General features: G+C 40.4%; 2 protein-coding genes across 3 annotated transcripts; both read right to left on the minus strand.

Annotated features, from left to right (window-relative positions):
* Positions 1–320: 320 nt before the first annotated feature.
* Positions 321–12,387, minus strand: gle1 (GLE1 RNA export mediator). Its single transcript, XM_068720782.1, has 14 exons — positions 12,230–12,387; positions 10,875–11,117; positions 10,496–10,654; positions 10,137–10,285; positions 9,986–10,046; positions 9,535–9,777; positions 8,813–9,035; positions 8,596–8,708; positions 7,406–7,618; positions 6,196–6,516; positions 5,988–6,092; positions 4,756–4,838; positions 4,597–4,660; positions 321–1,078 (listed from the first exon to the last, which is right to left on the minus strand). The coding sequence occupies exons 1-14, from the start codon at positions 12,326–12,328 to the stop codon at positions 1,010–1,012; spliced, it is 2,145 nt and encodes a 714-aa protein (XP_068576883.1). The 5' UTR covers positions 12,329–12,387; the 3' UTR covers positions 321–1,009.
* A 600-nt stretch (positions 12,388–12,987) lies between these two features.
* Positions 12,988–25,065, minus strand: LOC137879850 (outer dense fiber protein 2-like). 2 transcript variants are annotated; one of them, XM_068720781.1, is made up of 17 exons: positions 24,430–25,065; positions 23,743–23,859; positions 23,254–23,402; positions 21,922–22,051; positions 21,692–21,823; positions 21,527–21,601; positions 21,360–21,431; positions 20,824–20,940; positions 19,576–19,770; positions 18,206–18,315; positions 17,232–17,367; positions 16,525–16,635; positions 15,394–15,657; positions 15,036–15,136; positions 14,243–14,405; positions 13,544–13,669; positions 12,988–13,449 (listed from the first exon to the last, which is right to left on the minus strand). In XM_068720781.1, exons 1-17 carry the CDS (start codon positions 24,514–24,516, stop codon positions 13,303–13,305), a joined length of 2,232 nt encoding a protein of 743 aa, XP_068576882.1. In that variant the 5' UTR covers positions 24,517–25,065; the 3' UTR covers positions 12,988–13,302. The 2 variants fall into 2 exon arrangements, with proteins under 2 accessions (XP_068576882.1, XP_068576880.1); XM_068720779.1 differs by having other exon boundaries at positions 20,800–20,940.
* Between the last annotated feature and the right edge of the window lies 1 nt (position 25,066).

Consider the following 25,066-nt stretch of genomic DNA (forward strand, 5'->3'; position numbering starts at 1 on the left):
TTATATTTTTAATAATTTAAACTAATTAGGTTTATGGCCACATTTAACTTGGTGTTTTGGTGCATAAGTTACAATGAACATTGTAAGAGAAAATTACAATAAAAAATGTTTTAAAATAGAGTTAAGAGGATGAATTGTGCAAGTGTTCACAACATAAATAATGTGTAATAAAGATTTGCATCTAGTGAGGCTGAAATAAAGACCAACTTATTCCTATTTATATCACTGAATAATCTTTTTTGACCCTTGTGAGGCTCCGTAGAATCGTCTAATTTGCAAAAAAGGAGGAAAACAAAAACAGGATGAAAATAAACTTCCAGTGATCTGCTGACGAGGTTTTATTTCAGACATTTGGTTCACAGATGAAGACGATCATTCTATTACACACTAATAATCCACATTATATTCTGACCTCTGCTCCTCCACAAGTACAGATTTATGATCAAATCTTTAGTGTTTTTGGAAAAATAACGACTGATGCGCTTCAGCAGTTAAACTTCTCTTGATAAATATAATCTTCCTTCACAATGATTCAACAGTTGCTCCACATTCAAGTGGATCAAATTTTGCCTCCTTGTTTTTGGGGGCTGGAGTTTTTCTTTGCTATGATTTTTATCAAACTGTTTTGTAAAGTTGCTCATTTGCTCCACATGGTGGATTCATAACGACATAAATAGTTAAAATCGTTCCAACTCAATTTGAACAGCGACTGTTGAAACACAGACGGCAGAAAACTAACTCTCGTGAGTATAATGAAGAGCTTTTTTTAAACGAGTGACAAACTGTTAAAACAGCTTCAACATTATGATCCTGAACATTTACATCCAAACATAATTACAACAAGACCTCATTTTATAATGAAGACCTCGATGAAGTACATTCTGAAGTTCATGAGCGTCTCTTCCCTAATTACCGACTAAAGTCTCCCTCCATAGTCCCCCCCACGCCGTCATTCAGTCCTGTACAGTGTCATGCCGCTACATCCAACATGGCAGCTCCACCTCCTCCATCACGAGCCCCAGAACATGGAGCTCAGCTGTCCTTTGGGCGGACGGATCTGTCGGTTCTGCAGCGACGTCTACGAACGTGGGAGGAAAAGTAGAGTTTAGTTTATTCTCAAGAAACAAACTTTATAAATGTTCTTATAGTAAATAAAAGGTTACTTCTGTGCTGTTAACGTCTTTTTTCTTATTCCAACTAGGAAATAGACATGTTTATTTTTATGCTTTAACTTATTATGAATATGTTATAATGACCCTCTCCAGGGAACCATCACCTTAACGTGGTGGAGAGGTTTGAGTGCCCCCATGACCCTGAGGGCTATGTTGTCTGGAGCCTAGAGCTCCAGGTAGGGTCTCCCATGGAAAATTGGTCTCAGGCGAAGGGCCAGACTAAGACTGGTTCAAAAACCCCAATGGAAAATCAAAAAGGAGTCGAGGAGACCCTGCCCGGAGGAAGCCCGGGGTCCACGTCTGAAGCCAGGCCCAGTCGGAGGGCCCGACAGCGAGTGCCTGGTGGCCGGGTTTGCCACAGAGCCCGGCCGGGCACAGCCCGAAGCAGCAACGTGGCACCCCCCTCCTCTCCATCCTGTGGGCTCACCACCCTCGGGAGGCGCCGCTGGGGTCGGGTGCGCTGCCCCATAGGTGGCAGTGAAGGCCAGGGACTTCGATGGACCAGAACCGGGCGGCAAAGGCTGGCTCTGGGGACGTGAAACGTCACCTCTCTGTGGGGGAAGGAGCCGGAGCTTGTGCGGGAGGTGGAGTGCTACCAGTTAGATCTGTTGGGGCTTACCTCTACGCACTGCATCGGTTCCAGAACCGTACTCCTGGATAGGAACTTTGATAGCACTTTGAGATTTAAAAAAAAAAATGTAAAGTGCGATACAAATAAAATGTATTATTATTAGGGGTTGGACTCTTTTCTTCTCTGGAGTTGCCCAAGGTGTGAGGCGCCAGGCGGATGTGGGGATACTCACAAATCCCTGGCTGAGTGCCGCTGCGTCGGAGCCTCCCTATGCCTGCGGGTTATGTGGGGGAAAACTGACTGTTGTCTGTGCATATGCACCGAACAACAGTTCAGAGTATTCGGCCTTCTTGGAGACCCTGACTGGAGTCCTGTATGGGGCTCCAGTAGGGGACTCCATAGTTCTGCTGGGGGATTTCAACGCGCACATGGGCAACGATGGGGATACCTGGAGAGGCGTGATTGGGAGGAACGGCCTCCCTAATCTAAACCCGAGCGGTCGTTTGTTGTTGGACTTCTGCGCTAGTCATGGATCGAACACCATGTTCGAGCATAAGGATGCTCATAAGTGTACGTGGTACCAGAGCACCCTAGGCCGAAGGTCGATGATCAATTTTGTGATCGTATCATCGGATCTGAGGCCGCATGTTTTGGACACTCAGGTGAAGAGAGGGGCGGAGCTGTCAACTGATCACCATCTGGTCGTGAGTTGGGTCAGAGGATGGGGGAAAACTCTGGACAGACCTGGTAAGCCCAAACGGGTAGTGCGGGCAAACTGGGAACGTCTGGAGGAGGCCCCTGTTCGGGAGATCTTCAACTCACACCTCCGGCGGAGCTTTTCTAGCATCCCTGTGGAGGTTGGGGGCATCAAATAGGAATGGACGATGTTCAAAGCTTCTATTGCCGAAGCTACGGCGGTGAGCTGTGGTCTCAAGGTCTTAGGTGCCTCAAGGGGCAGTAACCCTCGAACACCGTGGTGGACATCGGTGGTCAGGGAAGCCGTCCGACTGAAGAAAGAGGCCTTCCGGGATATGTTATCCCAGAGGACTCCTGAGGCAGTTGCAAGGTATCGACAGACGCGAAGGGCTACAGCCGCTGCCGTGAAGGAGGCAAAGCAGCGAGTGTGGGAGGAGTTCAGAGTAGCCATGGAGAAGGACTTTCGGTCGGCACCAAGGTGTTTCTGGAAAACCATCTGGAACCTCAGGAGGGGGAAACGGGGAAACGGGGAAACATCCAAGCCGGTGCCTAGGGAGTGGCAGACCGGGGTGGTGGTTCCCCTGTTCAAAAAGGGGGACCAGAGGGTGTGTGCCAATTATCGCGGTATCACACAACTCAGCCTCCCTGGTAAAGTCTACTCCAAGGTGCTGGAAAGGAGGGTTCAGGTTATGGTTTCCGGTGAGGGTTGGCCTCCGCCAGGGCTGCACTTTGTCACCAATCCTGTTTGTGGTATTCATGGACAGGATATCGAGGCGTAGTCATGGGGAAGAGTGTTTACAGTTCGGTGGGCTGAGGATTGCATCGCTGCTTTTTGCAGATGATGTGGTCCTGATGTCTTCATCGGGCTGTGACCTCCAGCACTCACTGGATTGCTTCGCAGCAGAGTGTGAAGCGGTTGGGATGAGGATCAGCACCTCTAAATCTGAGGCCATGGTTCTCAGCAGGAAACCGGTGGATTACCTACTCCGGGTAGGGAATGAGTCCTTACCCCAAGTGAAAGAGTTCAAGTACCTCAGGGTCTTGTTCGCGAGTGAGGGAACAATGGAACATGAGATTGGCCGGAGAATCGGAGCAGCTGGGGCGGTATTGCAGTCGCTCTACCGCACCGTTGTGACAAAAAGAGAGCTGAGCCGCAAGGCAAAGCTCTCTTTTTGTCTATCTACCGGGCAATCTTTGTTCCTACCCTCACCTATGGTCATGTGAACTGGGTCATGACCAAAAGAAATAGATTGCGGGTACAAGTGGCCGAAATGGGTTTCCTCAGGAGGGTGGCGGGCATCTCCCTTAGAGATAAGGTGAGAAGTTCAGTGATCCGTGAGGGACTCGGAGTAGAGCTGCTGCTCCTTTGCGTGGAACGGAGCCAGTTGAGGTGATTCAGGCATCTGGTGAGGATGCCACCTGGGCGCCTCCCTAGGGAGGTGTTCCAGGCACGACCAGCTGGGAGGAGACCCCGAGGGAGGCCCAGGACCAGGTGGCCTCGGGATCCCCCAGTGGAGTTGGCTGATGTGGCCCGGAAAAGGGAAGTTTGGGATCCCCTGCTGGAGCTGTTGACCCCGCGACCCGATCCCGGATAAGCGGTTGAAGATGAGATGAAAGATGTTATAATGACATCATCTTTGTTCTGATTGGTTCTCTTTAAGCCTCAATTTCACTCCGTTATGTCTTTAACACACCGGCGTAGATTAAGACTAAAATGATTCAAGAAACTAGTATAACTCCATTATTAAAAATCCTTGATGCATATCTAAAATATACAATACAAAAAAAAAAATATATATATAAAACAATATACATATATAAAAAAATATACATATATATTTTTAAAAATATATACATAAAGAAATATATATACACATTTAAAATATATATTTATATAGAGAAAAAAAAAAGACACGCACGCACGTGCACACACAAATAATAAAATACCCAAATATTATTATTATTATTATTATTGTTATTGTTGTTGTTGTTGTTGTTGTTGTTGTTGTTGTTGTTGTAAGACAAACAATAATAAAACAAAAAAGTCATGTAGGGAATAAAACAGTGGTCATTAATTAAGCTTTTTTTTTTAAAGATATATAAAACAAAAATAACGTACTATAATACTATTATTAATATTAGCAGAGGGTAACGTACCTCTAGAAACTGTTTGAGTCTGATGACTGAGCCCATCTGTCCACTGCTGGTCACCGCTTCAATCCTGGAGACACATTTATCACATCGCAAGTTAAACTTCAACTAAATCTTACAAACTACAAATCTAAACATACTTTAAATATTTAAATGAGCGAGTACCTCGGGAAGTATTCCTCTTTGAGTAGCAGGATGAGTTTCCAGAACTGACTCTGATACTGTTTCATCAAAGCGTTCCCACAAACCTAAGGGAGACACAAACAAAGTATTCAAAACAGCTGCGTTCACTGACCGCAGTAAAACTCAGTAAAACTCAGATCCTTTACTAATAATACACTGTGAAAATACTAAAAGTTAGGCCTGCATGTATTATCAGCTAAATGTAATTAAAGTAAAAGTAATGTGTGATCAGTAAAATGTTTTACTATCATATCTGATGTCTCAGATTTAATATTACTGTAACAAGTACAACATCTACCTCTGAGATGTAGCGCAGTAACAAGTACAACATCTACCTCTGAGATGTAGCGCAGCAACAAGTACAACATCTACCTCTGAGATGTAATCGCGTAACAAGTACAACATCTACCTCTGAGATGTAATTGCGTAACAAGTACAACATCTACCTCTGAGATGTAGCGCAGTAACAAGTACAACATCTACCTCTGAGATGTAGCGCAGTAACAAGTACAACATCTACCTCTGAGATGTAATCGCGTAACAAGTACAACATTTCCCTCTGAGATGTAGCGCAGTAACAAGTACAACATCTACCTCTGAGATGTAGCGCAGTAACAAGTACAACATCTACCTCTGAGATGTAGCGCAGTAACAAGTACAACATCTACCTCTGAGATGTAGCGCAGTAACAAGTACAACATTTCCCTCTGAGATGTAGCGCAGTAACAAGTACAACATCTACCTCTGAGATGTAGCGCAGTAACAAGTACAACATCTACCTCTGAGATGTAGTGCAGTAACAAGTACAACATCTACCTCTGAGATCTAGTGCAGTAAAAAGTACAATATGTACCTCTGAGATCTAGTGCAGTAAAAAGTACAATATGTACCTCTGAGATCTAGTACAGTAACAACTACAATATGTACCTCTGAGATGTAGTACAGTAACAAGTACAATATTTACCTCTGAGATGTAGTACAGTAACAAGTACAATATTTACCTCTGAGGTGTAGTACAGTAACAAGTACAATATTTACCTCATGTAATTTACAGAGAAAATCAGTGAGTGGAAACAAAAAAACATTTGTTTTAAAACTCTTTATAAACCCTTTATCATCTGCATATTTAAAAGAGTAGGTGGCGTATATTCTATTTTAATAATCTCATTTAGGATTTGTGTGTGTAGAAGCAGAAATGTGACAAACAAACTCACCTCCAGAAAGTCGAACAGCAGCGTCGCCGTGATGTCGGCCAGAGGCTCCATGTTGAGCATCTGAGCCAACCAACGCCAGCCGTTGTTCAGCCCGTGAGGAGCCGCCTGGAACACACCAAGGAGAATCAAAAGGTTTAAAAGACGCTGAAGGATATTATATAAACTATTAGTGCAGGAGGGACGTGACAGGAAGTGGGCCGCCTCTCACCGCCTGCTTGGAGCCGTAGGGCCACCTGAGCTGGATGACGGCTGCGTAGAGCCGGATCATCCCCGACATTCTCTTCAGGAAACTGTCCTGTCCTTCCACTCCGTAGTCGTCCACGCGGTACCCGAGGATCCTCTGGTACTCCTCCACGGCCGTGCCGTCCTTCATCGGCGGGTAGTGAGGGACGGCGTACGGACACTTCTTGTGCAGGTGAGCGAGGATGAGCTCGCCCACCCGAGGGTGAAGCTCCCAGATGCCAGACGCCACCACGGCGATGGGGAATGCGGCTTCGTGGTGAGACGCCACCTCCTCCTCTCCTTGTTTCTACAGCGGGGGGGGGGGGGGGGGGAATACGATTAATCCCAGGAGGACACAGGACAGTCGTACCAACACTGGTGTTCAGACAGAGTTCAGACAGAGTTCAGACTGATCAGTAGTGGGAGAAGTATTCAGATCTATAACTTAACTAGAAGTAGTAATACCACAGAGTACAAATACTCATTTACAAGTAAAAGTCCTGCATCTAAACTCTTATTAAAGTAAAACTACAAAAATATAATTTAAAAAGGAGCAAAAGTAAAAGTTCTCATTAAGCAGAATGTTCAATTTCAGAATAATATATTTATCATATTAATGATTATATAATGATTATATTATTGATGCATTTATTACAATAGTACAATATACTACCTCTGATGTGTAGTAAGAAGTAGCAGAAAACAGAAATACTCAAGTAAAAGTACCTCAAATTTGTTTTGAAGTACAGTACTGTAAATTCCACCAATTATTGCAACTATAGTGCTGCAATTAAATATTTATTTTGGCTGATCAATTAATCATCCAGTGCATGTGATATACAGTATATATACAAATTAAATTAATTATCTGCCCATCGACTAATTGTTGCAGCAGGTGAGATATTTCTAATCCCAATTTAAATTGAATATTCTGCTTTTTTTCCCTTAAATTAATGTAGAAGTGACGGACTGTAAAAATGAAAATTAATTAAATGTTTTGGTTCATTTTCTTCAACGACACAGAAAAAAACCCTCACATTTTAAATGCAAATGTAGATTTAAGTTGAATTTTAGGAGATTTTAAGACTTTTTCAGGACTTGATACAAACACAATGTAAGGTGTACTTGTGCACCGAGTCATCTTGAACGATCAACATGGATAAAACAGATAAAACGCATCTAAAAAACAGACTCACCACAAACTTCTCGGCCAGCTTGAAGCTGACGAAGTCGAGCCCCTGAGGATGCTGGGAGGTGGAGACGTTCCGCCCCCCCGACACCACGGCGCGTCCCGACAGCAGCTTGTCGATCTTGTCGAAGATTTCTCGGAGCTGCGATCCGGAGTTGCTGGAGATCTGACTGACGGGGATGCTGGCGGCTTTCTGCAGCTCCAGCTTCAGCTTCTTGGTCTTTAAATCCAGAGAAGAGAAAATCAAAAACACAAAAGTAAACCGTTTAAACCGCTGCTCTCTCTTTATCACTACAGCAGCGCTCCATATCAGAGCAGGTTACTGGAGATCAACACTCCGTCGTGTACCGACACAAATCTGTTTGTTTCAGAGAATGGACGACGTCAAGTGCTGGAAAGATGGTGTCAAATATCTGCTCAGCTTAATCATCGTGCTTTCTTTACCTTTCATTATTCAGTTCTGATTTCTATTTAAAATGTACATATTTTAGAATTCTTACATCTTCAGCCAAAAGATGTAAAAGAAAAGTAAAAATAAACCTCTATGTATGGAACAAACAGTAAAGCTGAATTTCTATCGTTGCGTTTTAGTTCTTTTCTTTGTTAATTTGTGAAGCTTTGAGCTGCATTTTGTAAATTAAAAGATGCTAAATAAAAATAAAATGTAATATATAATATAGTTTCCACATAGCAGCATTTTCTGAGCGCCAGCATCTTTTGTTTCGTTTGTTCTTTTTCATCAATTGCTCCCAACGAGGAGACCATCAGAGAGAAATCGTTGCATCCAGCGTCTTTTCTCGGGAACGCTTCGAGGCGAAAAATCTCTGAACTTCTCAGAGAAGCTCTGATGACGTCAGTGTAGTCAACAGAGGAGAAACTTGTTTTGGTCGTGTCTGTTATGAGAGTATCTAAAATATGAATTTCTGATCATTAATGATCTATATTAACAGATACAGATCTCTTTGTTGTTTGATTATAACAGCTGAAGTCAGGAAACCATCATTTTATTCTCTTCATAAAAACACAATTTAAATGATAAGGAAATAAAATGATAAGGAAACTAAAGTTTTGGTCCGTTACACCACTAGCAGCCCAAATCAATAATAAAAAGTGATGTTAGTCTAGCACACGACGACGGTCAGAGAGGTGAGATGTTGTCTCTGAAGGACTCAGGTGTTTACTGAAGCTCTCGCTCACCTGGACGTCTTTAGCGGCGTTGAGCTGCTCGAAGGACTGAGCACACTGAGCAGCCGACTGCTGCAGCTCCTTGTACCACTTCAGTGTTCCGTCTTCAGCGCTGTTCTGCAGACCTGTTGGAGGACAAATGTTTTAAACCCGAGCGGCCATCTTTTTCCTTCAAGCTGCTCTCAAAGATTTCTCTGTATGATCAAAGTGATGGACTGGACTCGCTCACCTTTCCTCTTGGCCTTCTCTTTGGCCGACTCCGCCGCCTTCTTCTGCGCCTCCTGCAGCGCCTGCAGCTCCTCCCGTTGCCTGCGCTGCTCCTCCTCCTCCTCGTCCTTCTTCTTCTTCTCTTGAGCCTTGGCGACGTCCTCCTGCATCAGGCGGATCAGCGCCCTCATCTCGTGGAGGGCTCGCTCAGCCACCGTCATGTCGTCCACGCTGGGAAACTCTCCCTGGGGGAAGAAAAAAAAAAAACAGGTTACAGATGTTCTGATGAGGTCTGATCCACATCAGAGATCCAGGTTCTAGAGGGTCAAGACTGGATTCATCCTGAACCAGGAAACCTGAGAGCAGCTAGGAAGAAAAACAATACACAAACGATATATATAAAATACACAAAGCACATATTATATTTTAACTTTAACATTCCCGATATCGTGTGCATCGTCTAATACACATTTTCACAAAAGTCTAACATTTAATATCTTTGGAAAAGATACTTTTTGAAGTTTAAATATACATGAAAACTGTGATGGACTTTTATGAAAAGTGTAGGTGATAATATTTCCGTTAAGCTTTATTTTCTCTTCCAAATAAGCTTGTTTACAACAGGTTTCTTGTCTTAACTTGTTGAGAACAATGTTAAAACATAAAACACAAACCAGGTTGTAATAAACAGATCATCTTACAACACAATTATTTTCCAGCCACCCATCAGGAGTCAGAACTCACCTCTGCCGTCTTTCGCACCACCTCCGACAGCTGGGAGCACAGCTGGTTCCCGCGGGTGCAGTAGGAGCCGAGGTCGGTCCTGGTCCGGGTGGACGGCTCCAGCAGCTGGTTGAGCTGCAGAATCTCCTCCTGGATGGTGTTCAGGTTACGCAGCCGCTCGCGGCCGTCCGACTGCCGCTGGCGCTCCAGCTCCGCCTCCCGCAGGCGCTGCTGCTCCGCCTCCCTCAGACGCAGGTTGATGATCTGACGGAGAGGACGGAAAATGTGTGTTTGTACCGAACAAACAAAACAAAAACGTGCTGCTAACAGGAGATGTTTAGTTCTCTGATATAAACATGAATGCTTTGACTCCTGAATCTAAAGATTTTTATCCGGTTAGATCTGGTTTTCTATGAGATGATGAACAGCAGCAGACTTCACGGCCTCTCCAGACTTTTAAAGACGATCATACCTTCATTCTGTGTCGCTGCTCTTCCTTCAGCTTCTCTTGACGCCCGATGCTCTCTTTAGTTCTGCACGGCAGAAAAGTGGAGAACCAGAACAGTGTTTAAATTAGCACATAAATAAACATTTCATGTTCAGATTTGCCATTCTGGTCTTACTCTCGGTCCATCATGTCCCTCATGCTCTGGAACTCCTGCCTCTGCTTCAGCTCCATGAACTCCTCGAAGCGCTTCAGCTGCTCTGACTCGGAGCTCGCCACCACGGCCACCAGCCTCTCATGCATCTCCTGACGCAGTTTGAGCGCCAACTGAGGAGACACGTTCAAGACGTCCACCAGGTGAGACTCTTTGCTGCTAATCACTTTTACAGTAAACAGTATACATACATCAGGACCGGTGTGTATAAAACACAGAAGAAACGTCAGTGTCATTTACACTGTTGTATAAAACTCTTTGATCTTTTAATCCACCGTTAAATGTTGACTTTTATGTGATAATTAAGATTCATAATGTCTGACTTTGGCCTTCTCTCGTTTTTCCTCCTCAAACTTGATGATGCGTCCCGCCGTCTCCATGGCTTTGGGCGACAGCAGAGAAATGGAGGGAAGTGAAGCCGGACTGAGAACCTCGCCGGCATCTTCCTCTGGATCTTCTTCCTTCACCTCGTCACTAACCGCCTGCAGCACATCGAGAAGAGACAAGAGTCAGAAATACAGATGGGAAGGTTAGAAAATAAAAGTTCAAACTGAGTCAAAGGAAGTCATAAAATAAAGTGTGCAGCAGTTTTAAATTCATAAGGAGGAAAAGCACAACAACCAGCCTCATAAAAGAGTTTAATATACCCCCTCCCCACACACAGACAGAAACACATGAAGCTCAGCAGGACGACAGACTTGCCTGGTCACGCTCGGTGCTCAAAGACGGGGCTGCAGAGAGCGCGCTGTGCCTGGCGTTGAGGTCGGGGATGGATCCCGAAAAGGAAACCGAGGCCGAGATCTCACCGGAGAGGCCGGGGCTGGAGCCTCCGGAGCCGGGGCTCAGGAAGCAGGACTTCTGGAGGGGCAAGGAGCCGAGACGCTCCAGGATGAGCCCGGAGCGAGAGGACAAGCTGACTGCCTCTTTGCAGCCGGCCAAAATATCCTGAAGGAAACACAAACCTCACGTTTACTTCACTCACGGAGCGGGATTCAAGGTTTAAAATGTACCAATCTCAGACATTTCAACCACACACAGGTTTACTGCAATACTCAGATTCAGGCTTTACAGATACTGGTAGAATCTCTGCACAGCGTTTTCTTCTACATGTACAAAACAAACCTTTCATGCTAAAAAAATTCCATTTGTAAAAGAGGACTTTCTACAACCTAACAGCATGAAACAAACATTTAAACACATAAAGGACCATCAGTCCTCTCAGACATAAAAAGTTATGTATATTTTGACACAAAGAGACGTGGCAAATGATTAAGGAAACTGTGATAAGGTAGGCAGTTTTTGTGGTCAATAATCTAATAATTGTAGTAGTTAAGTAAAGTAAAATACATACTTTTGAAATGTAGTGGAGTAACTTAGCCTCCACAAAGAAGTATAAAATGGAAATCACGTTACTCCATTAAAGTACAATAATCTAAAGAATTAGACAAGTTGAGTGCCTTATATTACTATATTTATACACACACACACACACACACACACACACACACACACACACACACACACACACACACACACTATATATATATATATATATATATATATATATATATATATATATATATATATACAAACACAGTATATATAATAAATATATATATATATATATATATATATATAAAATCATAATTAATAAAATACATTAATTATTTTATATAATATATAACAAAATCTAGTATATTTGAATATACTGGATTATATTATATATACTACATTATGATTATATTATAATAATATAATTACTTAATTAAATTATTATATTATATTGATAATATTATAATACAAGTACAATAATCTAAAAATATTAGACAAGTTGAGTAAATATACTGGATTACACTGCACAATTGTGTATATTTGAGGCTGTGTACATATAAATCCATGCAATAATGAAAGTGAACTAACGTTAGTGTCTAATTAAAGTGACTCCAGCTGCCTGTCATTGGTCTTAATGGTGAGTTAGCCAACTGTGCTAATTAACTAACTAGCCACTAGCTAGCCAGCTAACGTCCGGGTTAGCTTTAAATTAGCTTTAAACTCACCTCGCCTCTCTCTGACCAGAACGGGTCGTACGTGATGTTTCCCTTCGGTGAGTTCTTTAAAGCCTGTAAAGTTTCCCATCTTAGATTTGTAGCGGGCATCACGACAGAGGGATAAACAACAACTACAAACTACGGATGTTGTCGGGCTAAGTTTTGAATCGCCGCCGGATATGGTCACATAAATTAGAATCCGACGAGAAACGGCCCGTCAGGATGTTTCCGGCTGGGAAAAAAACCCGTAACTTATTTTTTTAATAAATAGTATTTCCTCGCGATACAACCTAAATTATGTAAATACTGTAATACTACAATATTTATTTTAATAACGAGAGCATTTCTGATCCGGTGACTCAACCGGGGAAACCATAATATTACAGTCCCGCATTTTTTATTTATATTTTAATATTTGTTTGCTGTATTTACACACATTTGTCACACTAAAACTTCAAATATGATTGCAATACGACACGTGGCCAAATTCTGCGTAAAAGTCCTCCAGCATTATACTCTTAATGTAATAGTTTTACATATGTCTGCCTGCTCCATGGTGCAGTGTTACAGCATACTTTCCCTGACAACATTATAAATGTTTTCATTTAAATTTAACACGATTCTGTTGTATCAAATAGATAGCGAGTTAAACAACAGACGCAAGTGATTTATGAAATATCCAAAATGTATTTCTTATAGTTCTATATGTTTCAGAATAAGCAAGAATGTCTTGAATTATTAAAGTTCTTTATGGGGTTTGGCATAAGTAAGACACAAATATTTTATTTTGGTAGTATTTCTAATTCAACTTCAATAAAAAGTAGGGTGTTTATTATGTGTTTTATCAGAACCACAATTATACATTTGTCAAAAGGTGAAAACGTTTTCAATTGACATGAAAGATGGAAGATTTGAAAAAAAGAAATCATCAGAATCCAGAGTTATGCAGGACATTATTTCTACAAGAGCATATAAATACATTTTAGGCAACTATAATGTGAGTACTTCATTTTATTATTTTCATATATAGTATAAAACTCATTTAGGTCTGCCGCAATGATTTGGGAATGGAAGAATGCTGGTCAGCTCGCAAGCAAAGAGTCACCGAACACGTTTCCATATGAGGTTTTGAGAAAGTGAACGTAGTTCTGCAGACTGCGGTTTGTGGAGTCCGACTGCTCCAGTCTGTCCTTCATGTTCTGCAGCTGAGTCTGGAAACGACGCTCCAACTGAAGGGAAACGCACAGAAACAACAGATGAGAACCAACAGTTTGTATGTCCAATGTAAAAAGATTCAAACAAAACACGGACATCGTGCCGTACCTCCTCCTTGCTTCGCTGTAGCTGACTCTGCTCCGATTTCGCTCGGCTCAGCTGGCTCTGCAGGTCCAAAGCTTTAGACTGAGACGCTCTCTCTTTGGTCAAAACCCTCTGCATGCTGTCGTCCACCTGCAGGAGGGAAAACTGGTTGAGTTTAAGTTTTCCTCACTACGTATAAAATAAGAAAACACTCAGCATAGATCATGTTAACAGCATTTCCTGATATTCTTAGGAGAACATCAAAGAGTAAGCTAATTCAATATTACTGTATATTTAAGAGATGTATAGCTTATAAATACAATTATTTATAATTATTCTACTTTAAGATTGTAGACATAAGACGTGTTTTTATGGACTCTTATGGTTGGCACTTTGATCTGCAATTCTTGTATGAAAGTTGCGATAAAAAGTTATTTAAAGAGTAAAAGAAAACAAATCCTGACTTTTATTCCTGTGTGTTTGTGTCGAGCCGGCCCCAATTTGACTTCAGTATCTGAATTTTTAATTCCACAACACTCTCACTAAAACGTCAGAAAAGCTTTAACTGCACTAAGAAAAATAGAAGCAGCATGGAGGTGAATGAGCAAATGGTCGGGACTATAACAGGTGACAAGAGTCAAACATTGAAGTTGTCAAGTGACGTTTTGTTCCGTGGACGCTGGAGGACATGGTGAAAGAAGTGAGTGTACAGGAAGTCCAGACCTGTCTGTGTGCGTCGTCCAGAGTCTGCTGCAGCTGTCTGGACAGGACGCTGCACTCGCGCGTCTTCTCCTCCAGCTGCTGCTGAACGCTGCGGATAGTCGCCTCCTTAGACGGGAGAGCCTGAGACATCGCTTTGTTTTCCACTATCATGTCCTCCAACCTCCTGCGATAGACAACACAGAAATCAGTTGGAGAAAATCAGTTTGGAAAATTAGAGTTTTGATTTTGTAACCTCAAAATGTATATATTATTCTTCAAAGATAGTTCTGTAAGCTATGGACGGATTACTGAACCCAAAGTGTCACTCAAAGAGACACGAATCAACCAGGAAGAGACTCAAAATGACCACAAAGAGACACAAAAAGACGACAGAGACATGAAATTACTACAAAGAGACACAAAACAACTATAAAAAGGGGCAAAACAACCACGGTAAAAAACAACTAACATGACAAAAACTTTACAAAGCGACTCACAACAACTATGAAAATGGGGAACACAAACACAAAGAGACACAAATCAGTTACAAAGTGACACAAAAAGACTACAAAGACATCAAAACAACTACAGAAGGGTGCAAAACACAAGAAACAGAGAGAACACAAAGCAACTCACAACTATGAAACAGGGAAAAACCACCATAAAGAAACTAAAAATTATCACAAAGGGACACAAAACAACTACAAACTATGTAGTCTGTGAGTCTTGCTCCTGTGTAGGAGAGATGTCCTGGCCTTTTGCATGTCTGTGCTCATTGTCTCATAAGTTGCCCGTTGTCTCTAAGTGTCTGTACCTCTCCAAGTTGTGTATTTTCTCCTTGAGAACTTTGTTCTCCTCCTGCAGCAGCAGGTTCCTCTGCTGGAATGTCTCCAACTGAGTGCCTTGCTGTTCCACCTGTGAAGGAACACATGTAACCATCGGTTATGATAGAAATCCTCCTCCTGTCACTGCTGTCACCATTAATCACTTAAACACAAAAATAAAAGAAGTTTCCCTTTAAGAAGCTATATAACTCCAGACGTCATCTCTCCAGATCCTGTGACTTTAGTTAAAAACCTTTGATTTTAACAAACTAACGGCTGAAATACAACAAAGTAAACCTTCTATTCAACTCTCAAAGCCCTACCAAACCTCCCAGGTTTTTTAAGTACCTTGTGTCTGACCTCGGCTAGGGCCGAGTTGTGCTCCGCGTTCCTCCTCTCGTGGGCGTCGGCCTCCTGCCGGGCGCTTCGGAGCTGTAGCTCTGCCCTCCTCAGCCGGTCGGGCAGTGCCTCCAGCTCCCCGAGCCGGCCCAGCAGCTCCCTCCTCGCTTGCTCCGTCTCCCTCTCCAGGCTCACCTTCGCCTCCCGCGCCTCCTCCTGTGTCGCCTCCAGCTTCAGGCGGTGCTCCTCCGACTCCAGACGTAACTGCTGCACCTGTGCAGAGAAGTGTGACGTCACTACTGACACAGCAAACAGCCTCTGGGGTCTGAAGGGAGATCAGAGCTTTTGGTTTTTTTGTGATTTATTTGCAAAAAAAAAAAAAGGGCATGTTTGCAGAAACCGGTTTGTCTTTACATCCACTTTGAAATCACACGGTAGTGGAAGAAGTACTCAGATCCCTTACTGCAGTAAAAGTACTACTACCATGCTGTGAAAATACTCCACTACTAGTAAAAGTACTGCACACTTAAGTAAAAGTATGCAAGTGTTATCAGAACTCTGTAACAGTAAAACTTCAGTAAAAGTACTAATACCATGCTGTGAATATAATCCACTACTAGTAAAAGTACTGCACACTTCAGTAAAAGTACTAATACCATGCTGTGAATATAATCCACTACTTGTAAAAGTACTGCACATTTAAGTAAAAGTATGCAAGTGTTATCAGAACTATGTCACAGTAAAACTTCAGTAAAAGTACTAACTGTGAAGCTACTCTGTTAGAAGTTGATATCCTGCATTCAAAACCTTACTTAAGTAAAAGTATATTTGTAATATCACACAATGTACTTTAAGTATGTCAAGTAAAATCATTGATAGTGCAGTAAAATGTTCCCTGACAGTGTTTTATTATCTACCATCTCTAAAAAGAAAAAACAGCCTGTTTTCAGCTTTGTGACGATGCATTTTCCAGCTGATCCGAGAGGCTTTTTAAAAAGTTTATTTAGCTGAAGAAGTAGGAGGATGTTCTCATCTCATAAAGGAAACACTTCAACATTCAACATCAACACATCTGGAGATACGTGGTTTTCACTGGACAGGAAAGGGAAGAACAATTGTAAACTGAGAGTGTGACTTTACCTTCTTCTTGTATTTCTCCACCAGGTTTTCGTGCTTTTTGATCGACGACTTCAGCCGACGGGCTTCAGACTGCAGATCAAGGAGCTTCTCCTCGGAGGACGTCAGCTGACCCTAAATATGATGAATGAACCACATTTCATTTAGTGATCAAATAAGATACAACATTAGAAGAAGAAGAAGCTGCTAGAACAGAGACAATTTAACAATATTTTCTGTCATACTTTTGTTGAAAAAATGTACTTTTAAGAGCTGCAAAATAAATCCAATAGACCAAATTAACATCCATAAACACTCAGCTATCATAATGTAGAGAATAGTGTATTTTGATTTAATACATGTCGATGAAAAGGAACTACTGACAGGGTTCAAACACATTTTTAGCAATTAATTTCCAAGACTCTAAGGCACATTTTCACGACTATACTTTCTCTGCATATATAAAAAATAAAAACAAAAGTCTGATGTTAGTCCAGTCAGAGAACAGGGATGTAACTGATCTGCCTGAACATTAAAGTATTGTTTAAACAATATAGATCTAATATAGATAAAACTCTCTGGGTATTTTTATTTTCAAAAACTTCTCCGCCACCCAAAACTGCTATTTTCAAATTTAATGAATTCTCTAGGTTTTCCATCACCATTGAACACGTAGTCATGGAATATATTTGACGTAGTGTTTGTAGATTGTTGTATTTAATTAAAGGTACCCTGAGTCTCTGGTTGTCCAGCTTCGTGGAGGCGTTTCCAGCGCTGAGATGATGGAGCTGATCCCTGAGCTCCTCCCTCTCCGCCCGACTCCTCTCCTCCGCTGAATGAAGCTTAGAGTTCAGCTCGCTCACCTGACTGTGAGAAGAAGGAAGCAGCTGAAGCTCCAGTTATTCTGTCGTCTTCCAAATTATGTGTCTTCCAAATCCATAAATATATATCTTCATGATGACATCAAAAATGTGTTTTCTGTGACACTCACAGCACATTTCACTCTTTATACATTTTATTCTTATATGACTTACTAATTTATAGATATGTATTATATTATAATATATTATATATATATATAATTTAACAACTGACTAGAATAAACCAGAAAAAAATGTAAAAGATTATTTGTTTTAGAACCATATTTTATTTGTTTTAAAAAATAGGGCTTAAAAAAGTAATAATTAAAAAAAAAATTGTTTTACAAAAATTAAAAAATATGAATTATTACAAAATTAAAATTATTATTATTAAAAAATAAAAAAGTAATAATTATTTTTAAAAATGCATTAAAAAAGTAATAATTATTAAAAAAATAAAAACTATTTAAAAAATGTAAATAAAATAAATTATTATTATTAAAAAAATTTGAAATTAAAAAAGCAATCATTGTTAAAAACAAATACTTTAAAAAGTTATCATTATTAAAAAATATGAAATTAAAAAAGTAATAATTATTAAGAAATTTTAAATTAAAAAAGTAACAATTATTCTAAGTATTTTCTCTTAACTAGATAATCTAGATTATAAAAAAGTAATAATTGTTAAAAACTGCTGCAGAGGCAACATCATATGTGACTATTCTTTCTTCAATATTTTGCATTATAAAAATCTAAATTCTATCATGAAAACGCCTCTATAAGTAAAATGTGTAAATGTTTATTTTGGGCCTTACACATCATGATGTTGTCTCACACATACTCACAGTCTGAGAGCAGGAATGTCTTCTTCCAGACGTCCTTTAGCCGCTGACTCTTTAGAGTGGAGGCGGCACCAGTCGTTGGACGTGGACAGAGCCTGAGCCAACTGGGACTCCTCAAAGAAAATACACAAGTTGTCTAATTAATATATAGACGGTCAGGTTACTTCACATCTGGATCATTTAGTGAAAAGATTCACAGTAAAGTCAAACTCAACAGGTGAGAAACTGTTAATTCCCTCCAACATGTCTGTACCAAATACTACTGTCTGTACTACATCCTACTGTATTCACTGTATCCTACTATATGCACAGAATACTACTGTATTCACTGTATCTTTCTGTCTGTACTGTATCCTACAGTTTTCACTGTATCCTACTATATGTACTACATCCTACAGTATTCACTGTATCCTACTATATGTACAGAATACTACTGTATTCACTGTATCCTACTATATGTACTGCATCCTACAGTATTCACTGTATCCTACTGTCTGTACTACATCCTACTGTATTCACTGCATCCTACTATATGTACCGAATACTACTGTATTCACTGTATCCTACTATATGCACAGAATACTACTGTATTCACTGTATCTTTCTGTCTGTACTGTATCCTACAGTTTTCACTGTATCCTACTATATGTACTACATCCTACAGTATTCACTGTATCCTACTATATGTACTGCACCCTACAGTTTTCACTGCATCCTACTATATGTACAGAATACTACTGTATTCACTGCATCCTACAGTATTCACTGTATCCTACTATATGCACAGAATACTACTGTATTCACTGTATCTTTCTGTCTGTACTGTATCCTACAGTTTTCACTGTATCCTACTATATGTACTACATCCTACAGTATTCACTGTATCCTACTATATGTACTGCACCCTACAGTATTCACTGTATCCTACTATATGTACAGAATACTACTGTATTCACTGCATCCTACAGTATTCACTGTATCCTACTGTCTGTACTACATCCTACTGTATTCACTGCATCCTACTGTATGTAACGAATACTATTGTATTCACTGTATCCTACTGTCTGTACTGTAAAACTACATCCTCCACATATGACGTAGTTTTGTTGTGTTTTTCTGATGTCACTATGACACAATGAATAACCGTGTAACCACTTGTGTGTTTCTCTGGAATACTGCTGCTGACCCAAGAGGCTGGCTGAAGTTCCTCTCCACTTGATTTGCATGAAAGCTCATTTGCATACAGGATAAACCACGGAGAGGTCTGCGGAACATCCCGAGGAACCAGGACTCTGTGTCCACGACTCATCTCTGCCCGTCACACGCGAGTCAGACATCGTGGTGTGGAACCTGAGATACTTCTGAATACTGACCTTCTCCTGCAGTTTTGCAGCGAGCTGCCTGGTGGACTCTTGGGCTCTCTCGGCCTGCTGGGTCAGCAGGGCCAGCACCTCCTGGTCTTGACGCCCCTCGTCCTCCTCTTCCTCTCTCCGCTGCCTCAGAGTCTGCAGCTCCTCCTGCAGAGCCTGAAGCTCCTCCTGCTGCTGCTCGTGGCTCTGCTGCATCCTCTGCTCCACACACAGAGAACAACACAGACATTCACATGTTTCATTGGTGAAATGTAACTAAGTACATTTACTGAAGTACTGTACAAATTTGAGGTACTTGTACTTTACTTGAGTATTTTCTTTTCCTGGTACTTTGTACTTCTACTCCACTACATCTTCGCTAATTATTTGACAGCTTGAAGTTCCTTTAAGATTTTTTAACAAAAAACATACAAAGAGCTTCTTAAATATGATTTGTTGTAAATTAAATTATCCAACAGTTTAAATATAAGTACAACTGAAACGATTAGTTAGTTAACAAAGTATTTTGCTAATAGTTTAAGTCATTTTTCATGAAAAAATAACAAAAGAATTTATGGTCTCAGCTGAACAAATGTGAGATTTGCTGCTTTTCCTTTAAATTATTTAAATCTTAAATCTTATTTATTTGTTTTATTCAGTTTTTGTATTTTTCTGCATTGAGTTTTTTTACTTTTAATACTTTTAGTACATTTCCTGACTATACATACTGTCAATTAACAAACGCAGGACTTTTACTTCTAACAGAGTATTTTTACAGCGTGGTAGAGCTTTTAAAGATAATAAAAGGCCCTTGTATGCTGCTTTTAACAGTCTGAAAATGACAAAAAGCCTGTTCTGAAAGCACATGGAACATTGTATAAAACTAAATAATAACGAGAACAGGCAGAACTTTATCAGCTCCTTTATTGCTCAGTTAGTGCAACCCTGCTACAGAGAGGATTAAAAGAATAATGTATCTTATCAGGTAAACAATCCTCTGAAGGGTTGAAATTTCCTCATTACCATCACTTTGACAATACATATCTTAATATACTACTTCCAGGATTAGCTATGAAGAACTTATGGAAATAGTTTATTCTTCGTATGTATAGTAAGTTTAAGTTTTAACCTACTCAGCAAAAAAAAAAACCTGCTTCTGATGTGCTACAGTTTGTTTCAGAGTGTTTTCTAAAATCCTCGTCATATATGACATCGCACCATACTGGATACTGATCTAGTACCACTGACTTGTCGTGTTAGTGAACAAAAGACCTGAATCTGAGTGGCCAGGTGGACTTTTTCTGCTTCCGTTCTGTTCAGCTCAGATTCCAGATGGTCGCGGGTCGACTGCAGGATTCTTGAAAGCTCCTCCGTCGTCTTCACGTTGTCCTGCCAAGAAAGAAGAGAAGCAGAAGGTGAGGGGGAGTTTATTTATTTGTGAACACCTGAAGCTTAAAAAGGGATAAATGTGATGTTTAGAGGTAAAATTACTGTTTTAATCAATTGAGTCTTGTGGCTTTGAAGAGAGAAAAACAGCTTCAGTTCTCCGTCATAAAGGTCTGTCTGACAGCGTACACTTAGACTGATATTGATGCTTTTAGGAGTCTAAAATATGTCCACACTCCATCTACTGTATTAAAACACTTACAATGTTTAAGTACCTCGTACAACCACACTTCAACACATCTGAACTATCCCTAATTAAAAGGTGTGTGAGAGATATCAACCTGTTTTTCCACCGAGCAATGACAGAATACAACTTGTGTAAATGTTTTTTCGTGAACTAAATCTGATGGTAAGTTTCAAACCTTTTCAAAGTCCAAATGCACGGCCAGCTTAGAGGCCTCTTTCTCCTTGTTGGTGAGTTTAGCCAAGAGTCTCTGGAAGAGAAGCAGAAAAACAGGAAGCATCTCGTGAGATGTCTGGAGGCTGAAGATAACGTCCCACAACTTATAACCAGGTGATAATTACTCACAATGTTCTCTGCTTCACTGTCAGTCAATCTCTTCTTTAAGGCGTCTCTCTGTTCCGACCACACCGGTGAGTCTCTCTGTGGATGAACAACACAGCATGCAAATACCAGTGAGACTTATTGACATTAGGTTCTCCTTGACTTGCTTCTCCTGCCTCCTTCCTGTACCTCGTATTCAGTCCACTCTCTGAGGAGCTCTCGAAGGCTGCGATTCGTGTTGTCAAACATCTTGATCTTCTCGAGCAGCAACTCCTGCTGCCGTCCCAGTGACGCTGCGTGCAACTTTGACAGCCGCTTGGCCTTAATTTTTTTTTATAAAAGATGAATTAAAAACATGATCATGTACAGCAAAAAGAAGCCCTCCTCCATCCATCCTGCTTCTGTCATTCCAGACATACCTTAGAGAGGCTGTCGATGGTTTCCTTCAGCGCTGTCAGCTGATTAGCGACCGCTACGCCGTCGATTTCTGCTTCAACGAGCGTCCTGAGGAGCACGTCGGTCTCTTTGTGTTGACCCCGAGAATCTGACCTGTAAGCAGATAAGATACGATACGATTAGTTAAGATAAGAGGTACGATAAGAGGTACAATAAGATACGTTAAGATAAACTGTACGATAAGATAAGAGGTACGATAAGATACAATAAGATACGTTAAGATAAACTGTACGATACGATAAGAGGTAAGATACGAGGTACGATAAGATAAGAGGTACGATAAGAGGTATGATAAGATACGTTAAGATAAACTGTACGATAAGATAAGAGGTACGATAAGATACAATAAGATACGTTAAGATAAACTGTACGATACGATAAGAGGTAAGATACGAGGTACGATAAGATAAGAGGTACGATAAGAGGTATGATAAGATACGTTAAGATAAACTGTACGATAAGATACGATACGATAAGATACGATAAGAGGTACGATAAGATACGTTAAGATAAGAGGTACAATAAGATAAGAGGTACGATAAGAGGTACGATAAGAGGTACAATAAGATAAGAGGTACGATAAGATACGTTAAGATAAGCTGTACGATAAGATAAGAGGTAAGATAAGAGGTACAATAAGATAAGCTAAGATACGTTAAGATAAGAGGTACAATAAGATAAGAGGTACGATAAGATAAGAGATACAATAAGATACGTTAAGATAAATTGTACGATAAGATACGTTAAGATAAGAGGTACAATAAGATAAGAGGCACAATAAGAGGTACGATACGATACGTTAAGATAAGCGATACAATAAGATAAGAGGTACGTTAAGATACGTTAAGATAAGCAGTACGGTAAGATACGAGGTACGATAAGCGGTACGATAAGATACGAGGTACGATAAGAGGTACAATAAGATACGTTAAGATAAGCGGTAAGATAAGATACGAGGTACGATAAGTGGTACGATAAGATACGTTAAGATAAGCGGTAAGATAAGATACAAGGTACGATAAGAGGTATGATAAGATAAGTTAAGATACATTAAGATAAACTGTACGATAAGATATGATAAGATACATTTTGATAAGAGGTACGATAAGAGGTACGATAAGATACGTTAAGATAAGCTAAGTTAAGTTAAGATAAGATACGTTAAGATAAGTTAAGTTAAGTTAAGATAAGATACAATACGTTAAGATAAGTTGAGCTAAGCTAAATAAAAAGTACATAACTTTAATTTGTTTTCAACACTATTAAATGTGTGGGCTTTATTTTCAAACTCTTACTTCTTTAAATGACGCATGCTCTCTTGCTCTCTGAGGAGGACGGTGAGGTTTTTAGATACTGCAGCGAGCTCTTCTTCCTCCTCCTCCTCATCCTCATCATCACGTCGATGTCCGACTCCACTTTCTGATCGATGCTCCGCTCTGCTTCTCTGATCACAAGACACAAACAAACAGAACTCACAACAACATGTATAACATCAACAATGTACAAAATACATATCTGTAGTATCTGCAATCAAACCAGGGGCTGAAAATATTCTTGTTAAAGGGAAAGGATATTCAAGCTCTGAAGTATTTAAAGTACTTTTAAAGTGTTTACAAACAGCAACCAATAATGCTATCTAGTATTTCTTTATATTGTTTTCTTTCAGTGCAAATTCCTGCCACAATATCCCTTAATCTCTCCCAAAATCATGTTAATTTTCCATCATATACATTGTTAGCTCTAGTTGAAAGCCTTGCAGTGAGCCATGAACGCTGTGAAGAGACCTGACACTTGTAGGAGCCCACGTCTCTTCTGCAGGACAGTCTTCCTGGAGGAATCCACGGCGTCCGCACCTTCGGCCTCCCTCCCTCTCCCCTCACCTGGGACTCTTTTGTCCGATTCTGCATCAAAAAGGAGGGATTCCACAGGTAAAGAAACACATGAATGAAGTGATAATTTACTCTATTTAACTGTTAACTGTTAAATGTTAAAGTGGGAAAAAGTACAACTTACTGTAAAGAAACTAACAAAAGCACTTACCAATTTTTTAGTAATACAAAAATGAATGTAATTATATATTAAGATAAAACTGTACTGATCTCTGGGGGGGGGGGGGGTCCACAATATACCCCGCAGTGTATAAAGTAATAATTATTATTGTGAAATAATGTATTCTGCATTATAACATTCTGATACTTCAAGTATCTTTTGATGACTTTGTACTTTAGCTCAAGTAAAACGAATGCAGGACGTTTACTTGTAGTAGAGTATTTGTACATTGAGGTATATTGAGTACAATATCTGAGTACTTCTCCCACCAATGTGATTTTCACAAATTTTCTGTAAAATACAAAATAAAGTAACATTAGTCTGCGTTATTTTGGATATATATAAATATATATATAAGTGTATCCTCATTCATATATCGTCAAAACAATATTTCCAGTATAATAAACCGGTAAAAGAATAACCTGTGGACTCATCCTCATGTGCACGTGTACAGGTATGGTCTCCGGTACGTGCACGTGAACCGGCGGTGGTGAATCCCGGGTTTTCATTCTTTTCGAGACATTACAACATTCAGACCCCGTTCAGAATCAACTAAGACCCAGTGTTTCCATGATAAATCTCGGCGTTTTGTCTGTGGAGCGGACGGTTGTTTGAATCGACAACAACGAGCCCTCTGATTGGCTCGTTTGCAGTATCCCGTTCTGTGATTAACGGAGGCGAGTTTACGATAAGCGTTGCCCGTGGTGACCACTGAAAGTAACGGGTGGTGTTTAAAGCAACCGTTAAAACGCACATATTATTCCATCTCCTTACAAACAACGTATATCATATATAATTCAACTGTTCATTTGTTTTACTCTCTCTTTCTTACTCTAAAATCAGAGGGAGCACTACGAAAACCAAAATGGAGGACACCGTGGTTACCACATAAAAACATTTTTAACGGTATAAATGCAGCTGAAGTACAACTAAAATGTCCTTTCTATTAGAATAAATATCAATTTGACTGTTTTGTGACTGTAAAGTGAAATGTGCGCAGTTTAGTTTTTGCTAGAGGAGGTAATGATTGAGATGACTGCATTTCCGGTTGCTGTGCCT

The sequence above is a fragment of the Cebidichthys violaceus genome, unplaced genomic scaffold, assembly GCF_023349555.1.
Source record: "Cebidichthys violaceus isolate CVI_PGR_0920_01 unplaced genomic scaffold, fCebVio1.0.p SCAF_26, whole genome shotgun sequence".
NCBI classification, from domain to species: Eukaryota; Metazoa; Chordata; class Actinopteri; order Perciformes; family Stichaeidae; genus Cebidichthys; species Cebidichthys violaceus.

What these genes read in the sequence shown, in the direction of transcription:
- gle1 (XM_068720782.1), bottom strand. Translation starts at nt 12,328, where the DNA reads ATGCCCGCTACAAATCTAAGATGGGAAACTTTACAGGCTTTAAAGAAC. An exon ending in AGCAGCGACACAGAATGAAG is followed by an intron (nt 9,778 to 9,985) that starts GTATGATCGTCT and finishes CCTCTCCGTCAG; the next exon opens with ATCATCAACCTGCGTCTGAG. An exon ending in TGGTGCGAAAGACGGCAGAG is followed by an intron (nt 9,036 to 9,534) that starts GTGAGTTCTGAC and finishes TTCTTCCCCCAG; the next exon opens with GGAGAGTTTCCCAGCGTGGA.
- LOC137879850 (XM_068720779.1), bottom strand. Translation starts at nt 24,516, where the DNA reads ATGAAAACCCGGGATTCACCACCGCCGGTTCACGTGCACGTACCGGAG. An exon ending in TGGGCTCCTACAAGTGTCAG is followed by an intron (nt 23,403 to 23,742) that starts GTCTCTTCACAG and finishes TCTTGTGATCAG; the next exon opens with AGAAGCAGAGCGGAGCATCG. An exon ending in ACAGTGAAGCAGAGAACATT is followed by an intron (nt 21,432 to 21,526) that starts GTGAGTAATTAT and finishes CTTCTCTTCCAG; the next exon opens with AGACTCTTGGCTAAACTCAC.